The sequence below is a fragment of the Papio anubis genome, unplaced genomic scaffold, assembly GCF_008728515.1.
Source record: "Papio anubis isolate 15944 unplaced genomic scaffold, Panubis1.0 scaffold72, whole genome shotgun sequence".
In the NCBI taxonomy this organism is placed as follows: Eukaryota; Metazoa; Chordata; class Mammalia; order Primates; family Cercopithecidae; genus Papio; species Papio anubis.
The window spans coordinates 200,410-218,137 of record NW_022167418.1 but is presented as its reverse complement, the minus strand read 5'-3'; the positions used below and the strand labels follow the sequence as shown (position 1 = coordinate 218,137).

The 17,728-nt window shown below is 34.1% G+C and overlaps 2 protein-coding genes across 9 annotated transcripts in view; one reads left to right on the top strand and one right to left on the bottom strand.

The window, feature by feature from the left end:
* LOC101020448 (protein FAM227B) overlaps nucleotides 1–17,728 on the top strand; it is a 290,771-nt gene that overhangs the window by 109,329 nt on the left and 163,714 nt on the right. The window contains exon 12 of one of the 8 annotated variants that reach the window (XM_031662524.1): nucleotides 6,877–7,203. The exons of the other annotated variants lie outside the window; for them this stretch is intronic. Within the exon in view, the coding sequence (XP_031518384.1) occupies nucleotides 6,877–6,959 (83 nt within the window). The 3' untranslated portion in view covers nucleotides 6,960–7,203. Of the gene's footprint in view, nucleotides 1–6,876; nucleotides 7,204–17,728 lie in introns of those variants that run through there. 8 annotated transcript variants of the gene reach the window in all.
* The window catches only part of LOC101019167 (fibroblast growth factor 7), a 68,389-nt gene continuing 58,652 nt past the window's right edge, over nucleotides 7,992–17,728 (bottom strand). Inside the window, exons 3-4 of the mRNA XM_003900913.5 lie at nucleotides 13,004–13,107; nucleotides 7,992–11,919 (exon numbers count right to left, since the gene is read on the bottom strand). Of these exons, the coding sequence (XP_003900962.1) occupies nucleotides 11,725–11,919; nucleotides 13,004–13,107 (299 nt within the window). The 3' untranslated portion in view covers nucleotides 7,992–11,724. The remainder of the gene's footprint in view (nucleotides 11,920–13,003; nucleotides 13,108–17,728) is intronic.

Below are 17,728 nucleotides of genomic sequence, written 5' to 3'. Positions count from 1 at the left end.
CTCATATTCAACTAACATGTACTTTTATGTACCTAGTACACGTTACTGTACTTGGCACTGTAGGGAGATAAACATTAAAAAGAAACACAGTAGTTACTCATACACAAGTACTAGGTGATATTGAGCAAATGACATGTTACAGAAATATTCAAAGTAATAGCCAGATGGTTTAGGATTCCTTATGTTATAAAGAGCTACTTGGATTTTATTTTATTTTTACTTTATTTTTCGAGACAGAGTCTAACTCTGTCACCCAGGCTGAAGTGTAGTGGTGGGATCTTGTCTCACTGCAACCTCTGCCTCTTAGGTTCAAGCAATTCTTCTGCCTCAGTCTCCCAAGTAGCTGGGACTACAGGCATGCACCACCATATTCAGCTAATTTTTGTATTTTTAGTAAAAACAGGGATTCTCCATGTGGACCAGACTGGTCTCAAACTCCTGACCTCAAGTGATCTGCCCACGTTTGCCTCCCAGAGTGCTGGGATTACAGCATGAGCCACCGTGCCCAGCCCAGATTTTAGTCTGCACCTCTAATTTTGCTACCTCTTCACTATTAGCAATGCTCAGGGATAATAAAAAAGAAACCATTAAAAGTAAGATATCAAATAGCACTTTGAGAACTAAGCCAGTAAAATTTCCACATTATGCTTTTCATTATACATCATTAAAAGAAAACCAAGAAATTTGCACAGCTAAGGAGTGAGGAAACCCCAGAAATGTGCTTTAAGATGGTCAGACATACAAACTCCCATTGTGGTAGCAATTTAATAGGTTGTATTGTTGTTAATTGTATTTTATACTATGTAGAGAAAGACTATATGAACAGAAGCAGAGTGAATAATATAAAGCATAGAGTAGCCCAGAGAACCAGAAATTTGGTAGAAATTTAACGGAACTATTCAGATTATTATGAGTTAGATTTCATCATAATTTAGAGAATATGTATATTTCAAACACATTTTGTCTCCTTTTGCTTTGATGCCATGCTCACCAAGCAATTTCAAGTTATTTAACTTCCAAGATAATTTTCCATGTCTACCATAAGATCACCTGCAAATACCTCCCCCAGATATATTGGTCTGTTGGTTGGTAGCAGTAGTCAGAGGGGCTGAGTTTAATTTTAAAGCAGTGGGTTTCCATTATATTATGAAATGAATTATTAGCATATTATACTAAATGACATGAAAATCCTGTGTTATAAAGAAGTGAATGCTAAGAGTTTGACTACCTGAGAGATTTAGTTATCAGTTTGCACAAAACAAGGTGATATATTTCTATTCATTTGCAACAATCACATTTGTATCATGCTTAGGTATTAGAATGACTCTTTGCAGTGAGATGTGCCTATCATTCTGTCACTGAATTGAAATTGGTTTGTCCATTAGTTTAATAAATATTTGCTGAGTGCAATGAACATTTACTGAGTCCTTTTATTTCTTGAGTATTAAATATATTTACTGAGTGCTTAACAGATAGTCTTAAAGGAGCTTTGGATACATAAGGGAACAAAACAGACAGTATGCTTTTCCTTATGGAACTTATGGGCTAATGAGGAGAGACAGACAATAACCAACAAATGTGATTAAATAAGTTATATAGAATGTGTAGTAGGCATACATATACCTACCGCACACCTCTCGACTGTGGTATGAATACTGTGTGAGGGGAAAAAAAAAGAGCCTCCAACTGAGAGGACTGCAGAGGAAGCAGTATCCTAAGAGGGCAGTTAAGTTTTCATTAGAGTAAATCAGTGCAATGTATAAATCTAGCAAAATGTTAGGAAAAGTTTTCACTAATAAAGTCCATCTTGTAACATGGACTTACAGGACAATACTGGACCTTGTTAAACACAGAATGAAGTCAACCAGAAAGTTTGCAACAAAGATGAGACTGAAATTGCAGTTCTTGACAATACACATTTCTCTATTCAATTGAATTTTTTGAATTTATTGCTGAGTCTATGTTTAGGGTGTGTATGTGTGTGTCTCCCACTAAGGCAATAGAGATGATACTGGTTTGGCAGTTGTTTGATATATGCATATTTATATATAAGACTCAAGCATTAAAATTGCTGTTAGGGTCAAAGCACAATGGTAACTTACGCATGTGCTCTACAATTGACATGCTAAAGACTTAGGAAGTTTTTTTCTTGACAGTCTGTCAGCTATCACTTATGGTTCTTAGTGGTTCCAAAGGCTCATTTGTTCCAAATCTGATCTTCATAAAATTGGTTATATATCTATAGGTATGTAATTGTTTTAAATTTTGAGGCATAGATTTTATTATCACTATTATAGTGTCTGACACTGCACTATTGACCACACACATACACACACACACACACACACACACATATATATACACACATACATACATACCCAGACCCCTTTATATATTTGTGTAACTGAAATAGATGTGGACATATATTTATATAAGTATGTGTGTATTTGTGTTGCTTAGGTAGATAAGTGTAGATGCATGGATAGACATATAGGTATGCCTATCCATCCTCTATTGAGATAGAGATAAAAATTCTCTAAATGCTAGATCAATGGCATAGATTGACATGCAGTGGGAATTTACAGAAGAGAAAAATCATTGTAAGACAGGACCAAGTCTGGTAATAATTCATTGAAGAGGAGAATCTTGATTTTGTTCTTGATGGCAGAGCAGGGTATTGGTTGATAGTGAGAAGTTGAGACATTCTGGATGATAGAGACAATATAGACAAATCCCGGAGACAGGACGAAGTATGGTATGTATACAAAATGACATGAACAATGGTCTAAGCAGACTATGAAGTTTATGAACAGTGAGGAGATTGGACCGGATGGATGGAACCAATTTGTTGATGGTTTTGATTTCCAGTTTAAAGAATTTTACCCAAATTCAGTCAGCCCTAGAGAGACCACGTGGGTTCTACAATTAGTAATTGACATAGTTTAAATGACGTTTTAGGAATATTAGGTAACTAAACAGGAATTGAGACAATGAGGACCTGGAACAGAAAAACAAATAGGATGCTATTGCTAAACTTTAGGTACAACTTAATGAGGTCATGAAAGTAGTGAGGAAGAGATGAGACAGGGACATTAGGTAAGAAGAGTTGAGCAATCTTGGTGATTACTGGAAAAAGGAACAGATTCAAAAGAAGATTCAGGACACAGTCACCACTAAAATATGGTAACAATGACTACATTGTTATGAAATTATGGAGTTTCAGCGAGTTTAGTTAATTGAATGAGATGAGCAATGTGGGTACCAGGTTTGGTCATTCATGTAGAAGACCATGCTATTTATTACATCAATGCGGCACCAACATCCCACTCTTCCAGCTCCATAAAAACTGAATATGGAGAAGATAATTTTTTCAACCACATTTGCCATTGTTATTCTGATAATAAAGATCATATATATTAATGTAGAAAATTTGAAAATGAAGTATTTAGAAGACAATAAAATATCACCTGTGATTTAACCTTAATAACATTAAAACATGATAAATATTTCTGTTCTGAAAGAGAATAAAAAACTAAATATTATTTTTGAAACAGTGAATGGAGCTAATTAGGAAGATTTATTAGCAAAACAGTAACATTTTTCTTTTTTCATTATAGAGCAATATCATAAAAGTTGGACAAATGAGTAGCTAGTTGAGTGACATGTACAATAAATGAGAAATATGAAAAATGAACAATTACCGTTGTTAACTGTAGAAACTTAAAGTTGAATTGAGATAAGCACTGTCACCTAGCAAAACAATGACAGAGAGGAATAAAGAACAGGGAGAAAAGCTGAAAAATGTTACACAATTGTTACACGATTCATTCTAAGAAGGCCTATGAGCATGAATTGCTGAACACACTAAGCTTTCAAGGATAAGAGATGAAGTACTTCAAAAGCAAAAAGTTTTGATCTCTTGCCTTTCCTAATGGATGCTATTTAAACTGTATACAGGACTAGCATCACTATCAATGCTATCAAGTATTTTGTGCTCTCAAACCTGTGACTGACAGAATTTTATAAAAATATAGATGTGTTTTTACCTCACATAGTGATTGCTGCATTTGTTAAATAGCATATTTTTAAAAACAGATTCTAAAGGAACTCGCCAATATATAACACAGACCTTTGTATAGCAATAGATAAGATTATGTAGGCATGATTACAAGACTGGAAACATCTTTGTATATAAAATTTATTATATATTTTATCAATAGATTATTAATATGGGTCAATTAGTAAGCAAGTATTAATAGTATTAAGTACTTGTTGAGGTTCTATTTCCCTACTAGATTCCATGCAGAATTTTAAAAAGGCAATAGTTATTTTTACTTTTTTCACACTCAACATATATTTATCATACAGTGCCTGATACACACATGGTAGAATTGTCAATATATGCTTGTTTAACTGAAGTAGATGAAGACACGTATACATAAACATTGCATATATATGTGTGTATGTGTGTGTGTGTGTGTGCAATCAATTACTATATTAGAGTGCAATAGGATTCAGAGAAGGAAAAAAATTGTTATAAGGCAGGGGCAAGTTTGGGAATAGCTCATTAAACTTGAGCTTTGTCCTTAAGAGCAGAGCAGGGTATGGATTGATTGAAAGTAGGACGTAGAGATATTCTAAGCAGTGGGGACAGTATAGACAAAACTCAAAGGCAGAATCAATTTACAACTTGTGTAAATCATGATATATACAATGAACTAAAGAAACTATGAGGTTTATATTGAACAGTGAGAAGATTGGACAGTCACGTTAGAGCCAACTGTTTGACAGCTTTGGGTGCTAGTTTAAGAGATTTAAACTAAACCCAATAGGCAAAAAAGAGCCAATATGGGTCTTCAGTTGGCAACTGAAATAGTCAAAGCAGTATTATAAGAAGATTAAAGAATTAGGCAGCATATGAGATGGGAAGGAATTTGAAACAAGAAAGATTAAGGAACTATTGCTAAATTCTAGGCATGAGGTAATAAAGCTGTAGAAGGACGAAGAAAGCAATGAATCTGAATGGATGTTGAGAAAGAAGTTAGCTGAGTGTTGGTGATTTACCATATTCACAGAGTCAAAGGGAAGAAGAGACAAGAATAAGAGCTGACTAAATTTTGAGTATAAAAATAAGAATATTTACTCCCGGCACTGCTAATTAAAATGTACTCTGGAAAAAACTTTCAGAAAATCGGTTTTTCAATTTTATTTCCTGTAATCGTCCTAAGAAAATCAGAAATATAAAGAAGCATATATAAATTGTTCATATTTATCTTAGTAAAAAAATTGAAGTAACCAAAAACAATCAACAATAGGAGATATATAATAAAGAAGTAATAGTAAAGTAGAAGCCCTCTCATCTAGCCTAGTTGTATCTATTAATTGGTTGATTAATGGAAAAATTTCAGTCAAGTGAAGAATTATTAAGGTGATATGTACATGCCCTAAATATATTTACTTCAAACATAAAAAGGTACATTCATTTGTCATTTTTCAATGTAGAGCTATGCCTTTTCCTCTGAGTATGATTCTAATAATGATTGTACCCATTAAATATTGTCTATAGTATCCAGTATTTCTTTAAAATGAACTGATAATTCCGGGATATCGGCCAAACAACTTAAGTGCATAATTTCTCTAGATTTTTATTACTTTTTCTTGTTATTTTGCCCACCTAATTCAGCAGCAAAGTTTTTAATTACTCACCTTCTTCCATGGCCACTCCTTAGCCACTATAAGGACAGGCTCCTATTCTGAAGAATATAGAAAACAATTGCAGTTTTAAACAGAGGATGCATGATCTGAAATATATTTTAACAGAATCACTCTGACTGTTCTATTTGAGAATGGACTGTGGTGGGGGAGGGAGAACTTTTATGCACTTTGTATTCCATAATCACTCTGATGCAAAAACAATTGTAGCTCTCTTTCTAGTGTGTGCATTTCCTGTGAGCCCCAGTTGTGAATAGCAGAAAATACAGAGGCATCTAGGAAAACCTAGGGGTGGGAGGGACTGGGAGGGTATAAGGCCTTTCAAGGTGTTTAAAGAAGAGACAAATATGAAGAAGCAGGCATAGTTTCAGAAGAAGTTTTTTTGGTTTTTGTTGTTGTTTGTATTTACCTAATTAGTTCTCAACTGCAGAGGCACATTAGAATCTGCTGGGGAATTTTAAAAATACCACTGCATGGGCCGCCTCTCATATACACTGATGTAACTGGCCTGCGTTGGGGCCTAACTCTCTTTCTCTGTTTCTCTCTCTGTCTCACTCTCTGTCTCTCTCTCTTTCTCTCTCTCTCTCTCTCTCTGTGTGTGTGTGTGTATATGTGTGTGTGTGTATATATATGTGTGTGTGTATATATATCCCCTGTTCTCTCTATATATATGTAATCCAAGTTTATGACTTGGATTAGGCAGCCTGTAAAATGGCTTCCAGTGATCCCTGCCTTCTGGTATGTATGCCCTTGTATAATACTCTCCTCATGAGTGTAGGCAGAGGCAATATATATATATTATATATAGAACAGGGGATACCAGTGTGCACCTACCATTGAAATCAATTGTTTTCAAGTCTTTTTAGGTCTTGTTCTCAGATGGTCTTGGGTAAATTGTGGCTTATTGCCTTCATTGTGTAGAACAAAACACTCTATGGCCCAAAGGAATTCCAGCTGGCATCTATGATCTTATTCTCTTGAGGCAGGGCAGCTAAAGGGAGGATTATCTTCACGTTGAGTCTGATGGCAGGGTAATTTGCTTCATGTGAAGGCAAAGGGATATTGTTAGTTTTTCAGCTACATTGGGAGTTCTAAGTAGGCACATCTCAGGCTAATAGGAAGTCCAGACTGTGGTTCAAACCTTTTCTTAATTATCCTGTGTAGGAATGGACCACGCAGTATCCCTCAAGGAAGAATCAAGAATGTTTCCACAGAGAATATACATATTTCATCTCTTTCTCTGCTGAATGGATCTCCACTGAAAGCCATGAATTACGCTTATTAGACCCTGTAGAATCCCAGCTTATGGCAGTGACATTAAAAACATCTAGTTTATGACTTGGATTAGGCAGCCTGTAAAATGATCCCCACCTTCTGGTATGTATGCCCTTGTATAATACCCTCCTCATGAGTGTAGGCAGAGGTAACATCAGTTTTGGAACTAGGTTATATATATTAAAACAAACAAACCTGTGGCTTCCATTTTGGGTACTTTATCTCACACTCTCTGATTTCTTGCTCTGTGGGAAACGGACTGTAATGTTGTAAGCAGTGCTGTGGAGAGGTCCACATGGTAAGGACGTGATAGGTCCTGACAACAGCCAGTGAGGATCTAAGGTGGATCCCTTTCTGAGTTGAATATTGAGGTAGATGACTACAGCCCTGGTCGACACCTTGATTGCAGCCTCATGAGGAATTCTGACCAAAAACACTGTGCTGAACCATGCCCAGGTTCCTGAGCCACATAAACTATGAGAAAACAAATATTTGTTTCAAGCCATTAAGTTTTAATTTGTTACACAGCAATAGATAACTAACACGTGGAAGGATTCATCAAGAGAAGGGTTTTTCATAAGTGAAATGTTATTCTCTTCTCACATTTCAATTATTAGAATATAAATGAAAGAAAATACATTTGGGTAGGCTCTCATAAATTCAATGATAAGGATTTGGAAAATGCAACCACATGATAACCATGAAGTAAAAGGAAAACATAAGAGGCGTTTTCCCAGACGAGAGTAAATATCTGGTTCCCTGAGAAGTATAGTTTGAAAATGGAGAAATCAGATGTTACTGGAAAGAGGCTAGGACTGTATTATTTTTTGCTTCCTGTCAAGTCTTTTCAACTCAAGAGAAAGTAAATTTTCTCGACAAACCATTCAAAATTAAAGGATAGGTGGGTGTATATGTGTCCCTGAAGGAACAAGTGACCTTCACTGAAAGCAGCAGCTTGGTTAAATAAATGCTGTACAGAAGTGGAATAAAGCTGACAACAATGCTGAAATAGTTACACATGAAGTTTTAATGAGCTATTTCATATTAAGATACATATTGAGAATTCAAACCAGAGAGACAAGTTAATAGATATTTTTCCAACTCTGTTTTAGGGTGATCATAGGAATGATACCCACAAGTTAGTCCTAGTGGCCTGCCTCCGTTTTGGTAGATCAGTGATGTATTCTGATTGGCCAGCAATCACCCATACTGACTGTTAAATATTTTTGTTATTGCTCCTACGCATGATGAATTTGAATTCTGGTTTTCTTTAGCCTTGTGTTATTTATGTGTAAAGTTGGATTACGGGAGGCAAAGAATCTCTTGTGTCTCATTCACGCTCAAGTAAATGGCAGTGGGGTAGGGATGTAAAGGAAACTGCTTGATAAGCCCTATAAGTCATTCTGATGTATCAATTTTGCTTACTGGTGTTTAATTGCAGACATTGTCATATTAACACAACCACAAATATATTATGGAGTAAGATGCAAAAATCACAGTTAGGAGAAAAGAAATGTTCTGCCTGTGGTGGGCCCGCTTTGCACTATTCTCTAACCTCTTATTTTATACCTGTACTATTAGAGATATTTCAGTAGAAAATCGTGAGGGGCACTGTTTTAGAGTTTTTGTTGTTACAGGGTTGCTTTTACCACAGCGAGGTCCCCTTGTACATCTTTATGTTGTTTGGCAGCCTAGAGAACCAGAAGAGCAAACTCTATGAGACAGAAACCCTAAGCATTTACCTCCAGCATCCCTTCTCTTCTGTCATTAAATTGAATATGTAGCCAGTTCAAAGGCTGACAATTTATACTATGGCTTTTATATTTTTAATTTATAATTTATATTATGGCTTACGTCAAAATGTTTTGTTCACTGCTTTGAAAGTATCTTTTGTTTACTTTTGTTATTTTGTATTTTGATTTTTTCCTTTTTAATTGTTAGAAACTCATATATTTAATTTTCTCTTTCAAAGAACACTTTAGAAAGTCTTATATGTATATTTTGCACAAAGTTTTCCATTCGTGAACAAAAGACGGATAGGAATCAGAATTGAAAACTACATAATTTCTCTTCTCCTTTTGAGTCAAATCATCATGGTATAGATTAGTAATTCTGTATGAAGTGCATTGCCAAGACATAGTTACGTTTGTGTATAAATGTATATCTCAATAGAAATAAAAAACAAAAAACCCAGAAGACCACTAGCTAATAATACTAATAGTCTAAGGGTAGAAAGCATGTGCTAACTGATCTAGACTCTTGTGACAGTTGTATATCTTTCCAGCTGCATGACTTTAGGTGTATCAAAATCTCAGTTTCCTAGACTACAAATGAGTAAGAGGGATGGAGACCCCTTACAGTTTTAAGATTCTAGAATTCTAAGTGTGTGTAACTAGAGCACGTTTTATTTTGTAAAATTTGCATAATAAATTTAAAAATAGGAGAAAAATAATTAAAGTACATGTTTCTAAAAATCTTTTTTAGGTGACTTATACTACCAGGAATGGATTTACCACTAAATATTGGTTTTGCCTAATTCAGCATTGCTATATAATTTAATGGAAGTATAACTCCATAGACAAAGAGCATTTGGTCCTAACATAGCTTGTATTTTATATGTATATACACTATTTCTATTTAAATTTCTGTATAGTCATGTTTTACCCTTTTAAAAAATGAAGATTAGTTTTATTATGTATTTTCTTTTGTCTATAAACATTCAGTGAATTCACACTGAAAACTGATTATGGACAGATAGTCTGCTAGGCACTAAGGAAACACATGTGAAAAACAAAGTCCTCTTCTGCCCTCAGTATGCTCGCAAGACTACATACAGTTACTGAAGCCTGACCTCAAAACCTAGCTAGCAAAGTCCTTGAATCAGGTGATAGTTCAGAATACCATTCATGCTCTCTCCCAAGAGTATATCTGAGGAAGGGCAGTTCTTTCTAATTTCCTACATCCTGGTCATGTAGATGAACCACAGGAAAATCAAATGAATCTATTGTTTTTGTTGACCTAGTCTTTTCTTATAACTCTCATCTATAAATGTATTACCAAATACTGTTCATGTAAAGGGACTTGAATGACAAATATTTTGAAATTAAAACCACAATGGTTAGCATACCTTTTAAGTTAGGTAAATGTTGACCTCCCATTGGTGAACATACAAAGTGCTACCAAGATCTGCCAATGAAAGACTTTTGAAGTGGAAATTCATCTTTGTAATAATCCTGTTATCTGTAGGCTGACCTCAAGCCCTCATGACATTCAGGGCCCCTTATTCCTAACTGTATCTTCTATTTTGGGCATTGTGCTCTTGCCATCTAACAGGAAAACAACTTTCAGTGCTGCCACCTTTTGAAGAGCAGAGATTTCTAGAGATTAGAAAATGACTAAATTTAAATACACGTAGTTTTAAAATATGATACTTTTCTACTCATGCATTCAAATATATTCTAACTTTAAAATCGTGTAAATACTTATATTTGTAATGATTTCACTTATATGATCCAATTAATTGGCAAGAATATGTGGCAAAAGATTTTTTACACATTTGTATTGTTCCGTGTGAGACATCTATTGTAAGCATTGCTTCAGGCTCTCATTTTTGTCTGCCTTCCAGGATTTGCTGGCCCAAGTGCTGTGTGCTAGATTTAGTGTCAGTCACAAAGGGGAGGGAAACTTGCAGTTGAGCCAGACAGTTTTGTTATTCCTTTAAAATTAAAAGCATATGAAACAGATAGAGCTTATTAAGGTTTTTTTTTTTATAAATAACATAAACTTAAATAACAAAACAATAAAGTTCAAAAACAACTTAAAATAGAGTTTAATGCTGTAACCATAGGAAAAAAAGCATGATTATTTGTGGGAAGAACATTATTAAAAGCCATATTCCCAAATATGAATTATACAAAGATAGATTATGTTACTTGAAAAAAACTTAAAGATTTCTCAATTTTACTTTGAGGAATTATAAAATGTTATTTTGTGGCAAGTGAGATGAAGTACAGTATTATCATCAATCACTGTTGCTATTTTATATACAAGATTTTTGGAAACATCCTTTTAGCAATACCCTTTCCACTTGAGCAGCATTAGAAATTTTGTTCTTGTTAATAGGTATAAGCATGTTCTAATCCTGTACTTTTGTTAAATTATCTATTTTACTGACTTTCATAATAGATTTTTTGGAGAATATTCTTTTTTTCTGATTAGAGTTTAAGTAGATTATAATTTTTCACTAGAAAGCATTTAAAATGCTGCTAATTTTCCATAGTTAGTGTGGCTTGATTATCTGACAAATCCTGCCAGCAGCCTGTAGGTCTGATATACCTTATATAACATCATCTGCATTATTATTATTATAGCAGCCATTTTATAAGCAGATAGGAATATTTAAATAATCATTATCAGATAATCAAATCTAACATACTCTTAAGGGTAAATTAATTTAAGAAAAAATTACTATTACTAACACCATGATTGTACAACTAGTTTTACAATTTTTTACAACCTTTAGTTACTAAATCTGATTTTTGTGTATACTTTTCAAATCTTTCTTTAATGCAGTGTCTTAAACATAAAGCACAAGTCCAGCTTGATCAGTTTTTCAGTAGTTTTCCAGCCTTTCTTGGTTACTAAAAAATAAAAGGAAAGAAAATTTTGAGAAGAAAGAAAACAGTCCACTTAAAGAAATCTCCCTGCTGGAACTGGTTCTTTATATACCATATACAATTAAGTTATTGCCATAGGAAGAAAGTGGGCTGTTTTTTGTTCTTTCTTCGTTTTTTTTCCTCTTACAGGAATCCCCTTTTGATTTAAGGCAACAAACATTTCCCCTCCATTGTGTGTCCATTTAGCTGATGCATATGTGTTGTAATGGTTTTCCAGAATTAGTTCTTTGAAGTTACAATCTTCATTGCATTCTTTCTGTTAAAACAAACAAACAAACATTATCCAGATGATTTTTAGAGAGGCTCAATTAAACGAAGAGTAAGCAGGTAATATTTGGTAGAATTGAAACATACATGACTTTTTTTAACCCTCAGATTGAGCAGGCCAAATGTGGTTTATCAGCTATACTTATGTAGTATATTTGCATAAAAAGGTATCTTAAATTTAAAATAAAAACACCATGTAATACACAGTTAGTTATGAAATATGTGTAGCTTTTTGGCAGTTCATGTCAACTATTCTTTAAAATTAGCACCTATTTCCCCCTAAGTAACAGGCGTCATATTACTATTCCCACATCACTCGTTCTTTAACCACTGGAAATTTGGTGTAATTAGCAGAACTTCTGCCTCCCTCAGGTGAGAGACTTGTTTCACAACTGTTCTTTATTTACTTCTACATTGTGTTCAATGGTAATGGAAGATAAAATGTTAATTTGTTTGTTCATCCATGCGATCATTTGTTCATTCAATTAAACCTATATCATTATATAATTAGCCTGTCCCAGGCATTATGCTGAGCTGTGGGAATATAAAGGAAAGCCAATTATATTTTATTATAGTGGGATGAACTGTTACATATTTTGCATTGTAGTGAAGTGGGAACAATGTGAATAATTACAGTTCAAAGCCCATGATTGTGAGATTGATGTTGATAAATGAACTAAACATTTCAAGATTTTTTTCCCAAGAATTTTCATGTCAGCAATGTGCAAATTGGGTGACCTTTAACAAAAAGAGCTTTAATACTGGCAAATGGAAATTTTGGATTTTAAATATCTAAAATGCACATGGAATTTTAGAGCTGGAAGGATGCTTAGAGGTCAGTTCATTCAACTCATTTTACAGATGAAGAAACCAAAATCCAAAGAACAAGCCATTTGTCCAAAGTCACACAGAAAACATTTTTTTCTTAATGTTTGAGTAAAAAGTGTTTTAATAAAATCATTATATTAATACAGTTGGAGATAAATTAATTCCATTTTTACTTTTCAGAAAGGTGAGATATTTTGACAAAAATTAGTTTTAAAAATTAAGCCTAAGCTATTAATTATCAATACCTTTGCATAGAGTTTTCCTTCCTTGTTCATTGCAAGATAGAATTCACTTTCCACCCCTTTGATTGCCACAATTCCGACTGCCACTGTCCTGATTTCCATGATATCTGCAAGGAATCACAGAAAGACATGTCAAGTATTCGTTCAGCTTTGCAGGTGATCCAAGAATGGCCATTTGTTCTTATTTCTGTTTTAATTGGAAGTTTTTAAAATTTTTAATGTGATTATTTACTCAGCCCAAGACCCCTGACCCACAACAGATACACACAAACACCAGAATAGTCATTATATAAGGGAAGTACAAACTGATGGGTTTTTTATTTTGTAGAAAATGTGTCTGTATCTAATAAATAGTCACATATTTGAGTTCAGCTTTTTATTCTCTAGAATTAAATTTGTAATTTACTATAATAATAATAGCTAATGTTTATTGAACTCATACCACATGCCAAAGATTATTACATTGCTCTCATGTATTAACACATTTACTCATAACCACAGACTGAAGCAGGTAGTCTTGTTATCCCAGTTTTACAGATCAGGAAACTGAAGCACAGAGAAACTAAGAAATTTGCCCAAATTCTTATACCTGATAAGTAGCAGAACTGGAATTTGAACCCAGATATTCTGGCTCTTAATCATTATATAATTACTCTTCTATTTGAATAAACTTTATCTTAAAAATTATTGCCAACAGAATAGCTCTTGAATATACTGAAAGTGAAGAAAATTCTAATTAAAGCAATTGTAAATGATGTTAAATAGAGCCTACTGCCTTAAAAAAAGATTGTTTTAAACTGATAGTATTTTGATACATGGAAAGACCACTTAAAACAAAATAATGAATCCTGTTTCTATAATACTTCATAACTTTATACTGTTATAATTAACTTTTAAATCTTTGTTGAAATTGTATTTACAAAACGTGTTTACACAAGAATGGTAACTTACTATTTGCCTTTATTATATATATCTTCCTTAAATCCTGTGTTTTAATGACACACTAAATAAAGTAAAATCTCAAGAAATTTATTAAAATGATGTAAGAATTAAAATTTTAGTGTACTTTTATGCAATTTGCTATTAATTATATTTTCTACATGAAGGTACAGCCCTGAGTCATTCTCTTACCTATGTCTAACACAGTGCAAAGAAAAGTCAAAGTGTCAATTATCTGTGTGACTGGGCCTTCAAAAGCTACTTTCTAAAATATTGACTTAAAGAAAAAAATAATTGTATTGCCCCATACCTTCAATTCATTCTCTTATTTATTTTTTGACTTCATTTTTGCTATCTGAATAATATAATTTCTATTCATGTCATTGGGATTTAATGTAGCCTAGCTAATATTTGTCATTTGCTTCACATATATGTTGCATATAGAAGCCTGTTTCCCAATATACTGTACTTAACACTAGTCAGAGCTCGTCCAGTTGAGAGTTTCACAGCTGCTCATCTAGAAATTGGGTTTTATTAAGAAAATGCAAATGAATGGATATTAATCTTTTTATGTATTTATTAAGCATTATCACAATGCATAGAACCCTACTGTGGTTTTAGGATACAAATTAAGAAAAACAGCCCTGGTTCTGAACACCAGAAGTTAAAACCTCATAGAAACAGCAAACATGTCCATATATATCGTTTTAATTAAGAGATATATATATCTTACATTAATTAAGATATATATAATTATATATATTAATTAAGATATATATATCTTACTTTTCCCACATCACTCGTTCTTTAACCACTGGAAATTTGGTGTAATTAGCAGAACCTCTGCCTCCCTCAGGTGAGAGACTTGTTTCACAACTGTTCTTTATTTACTTCTACATTGTCTTCATATATATATATCCTAGTTAAGATACATATAATCTTAATTAAAAGAAAGCATTTTGAAGAACACAGGCCTGAATAGGCTAGAGAAAATTTAGTAATTGCTTACAAGCACATGAAGGATTATGATGTTGATGCATTCATGTAACATTCAACAGATCTTCACCGAGAGCCAATTCTGTGCCAGGCTCAATTCACAGACAAGCCTTGCCCTTTTAGAGCACTCTGTTTGGTAACTATAACTTCACTTCATTAAAGGAAGCACAAAGGGAAATAACATGCAGAAGAATACTATTAGGTTAAATTTGTACTAATACAATGAAAAATACTGAAGAAATTCATTGATTCAACATATTTGCCTCCAAAATGGAATAAATATATCAATTAGGTTGGTGCAAAACTAATTGTGGCTTTTGCCATTACTTTTATGACAAAAACTGTAATTACCTTTGCATCAACCTAATATTTAAAAGACATATGGAATAGTTGGTTTCTAAAGATCTTAGCACTGTAAAATATCATTAAGAAGTAAATATTTTCTTTTCCTTCAAGTCTCTTTACTCCTGCCATTCCTCCCTTTATTTAATATATTTTCTTTTAGATAAAAAGAGAATGCTGATGCACAAGCTTGGAGTGTCTTTCATGATCAGTTATTAGGGACTGGAATCTGTAACGTTTGCTGGCTTTTGTTTGACAGAACAATTGTAAAACATAAATGTTGACTGATAGAGTTATTGTTAATTATGATAGGCAGACATCTTCCCTTTTAGGTCCAGTCATGACAGTAAGTTCATATTGCCCCACTCCCAAAATGTTTTCTTCTATCCCCTGCCTGTCTATTGCACTTTACAAGAGGTGATGGCTGGGTGCAGTAGCTCACATCTGTAATCCTAGCACTTTGGGAGGCCGAGTCAGGCAGATCACTTGAGGTCAGGAGTTCAATACTACCCTGACCAACATGGCGAAACCCTGTTTCTACTAAAAATACAAAAAATTATCCAGGTGTGGTGGTGGGTGCCTGTAATCCCAGCTACTCAGGAGGCTGAAGGAGGAGAATGGCTTGAACCCAGAAGGCGGAGGCTGCAGTGAGCCAAGACAGTGCCACTGCCCTCTAGCCTAGGCGACAGAGTGAGACTCCATCTCACAAAAAAAAAAAAAAAAAAAAAAAATTAGTTGAGCATGGTGGTGCATTCCTGTAATTCTAGCTACTTGAGAGGCTGAGGCAGGAGAATCACTTGAACCCGGGAGGCAGAGGTTGCAATGAGCCGAGGTCACACCACTGCACTCCAGTCTGGGTGGAGTGAGGCTCTGTCTCAAAAATAAATAAATAAATAAATAAATAAATAAATAAAAATAAGGTGATGAACATTTTTAATCTTATCCCTCCACATATTAGGGTTAAGGATACCAAAAATTCTTTGAAAAGATTCTACCTTTAGCTGAGATTAGAATAGACGTATATTCTTAATTGCTTGACATATTTGAAAAATACCATTCACACTGGGAAATCAATGTATCTAAAAGACAATTGCTTGGGGAGAGCATTAAGCAGTGTTGTCAGAATCAATACCTTATCAACCCTGATTTTCTAGTCCATTTTGCTCCATGTCCTATGACCCTCTTTCATTCAAGAAAAGCTCAAGGATAAAGAAATTAACATTTTCACTCTTTTGTTCAGTTGCAGCGTGGGGAGTGATGTTCCTTTCAGTATGCACAAATATTTATAGAAGTATTCACTATGGGCCGGGTGCAGTGGCTCACGCCTGTAATCCTAACACTTTGGGAGGCCAAGGCGGGCAGATCACCTGAGGTCAGGAGTTCAAGACCAGTCTGGCAAACATGGTGAAATCCCGTTTCTACTAAAAATACAAAAATTAGCCAAGCATGATGGTGGGTGTCTGTAATCCCAGTTACTTGGGAGGCTGAGGCAGGAGAATCACTTGAACCTTGAGTTGGAGGTTGCAATGGGCTGAGATTTCACCATTGCACTCCAGCCTGGACAACAAGAGCTAGACTCCATCTCAAAAAAAGAAGAAAAGAAGTATTAACTATGAAATTATGAAATCCTGCCCTCCAAATCAGAAGCCACGAAGTTGCTCAGAATACATAATAGAAAAATATGTAATATGCAGATATTAAGTTAGCTACGAATATAAGTTAATTATACTTGGTCTTTTTGCGTACAGTGTATCTGTTGCCTCACATAAAACAAATAGAAGAGGCTATCCTTCTTTGTGGATTTCCATTTGTGCTTAAGAGAAGTTTGTTCACATAAGTAGCACTCAGTAAATTTATTCCCAAAGATTTAAAGCATATTACATAGATGCATCACATTGTGGACATGATGTCCATGGCAGCATAATGGTACAGTTCAAAAATATAAATAAAAGAGAAGGAGAGAATCAGCTCATGCAATGTAACATGAAAAACCAGGCAATGTGTCAAACTCTTTGACTATTTAGCCTCGTCAGCAATATTGTCAACAATAGCATAAATTTATTATTTAGGATGTCACCGTTACACACTAGAGACTATGCCCTAAATGACTTCCCTATTTTTTATCCTCTGGTTCAATAATTCATGAATTTATCTAAACCTTCTTGTCTGTTTATTATTTAAACCTATATCACACTTGGAATGAAAAGTGAGGAATTTTGATCTAAATTGCAATTACTTTTCAAAAAAATTCTCTAAAATCTTTCAGAATTTTAGATGTCCCTCTAATCTTGTATTTCAGAAATTGATACTAATTCTTTTTTTAATTACCAATAGCTTTGTGATTTTAAAGTGCTTTAACTTTTCTGTTTGAAAAATTACTTTTTAGTGTCTCACCACATAGAATCCATGCCCACCAATCTTAGCATCATGAATATTTCTTTTTCCTGAAAC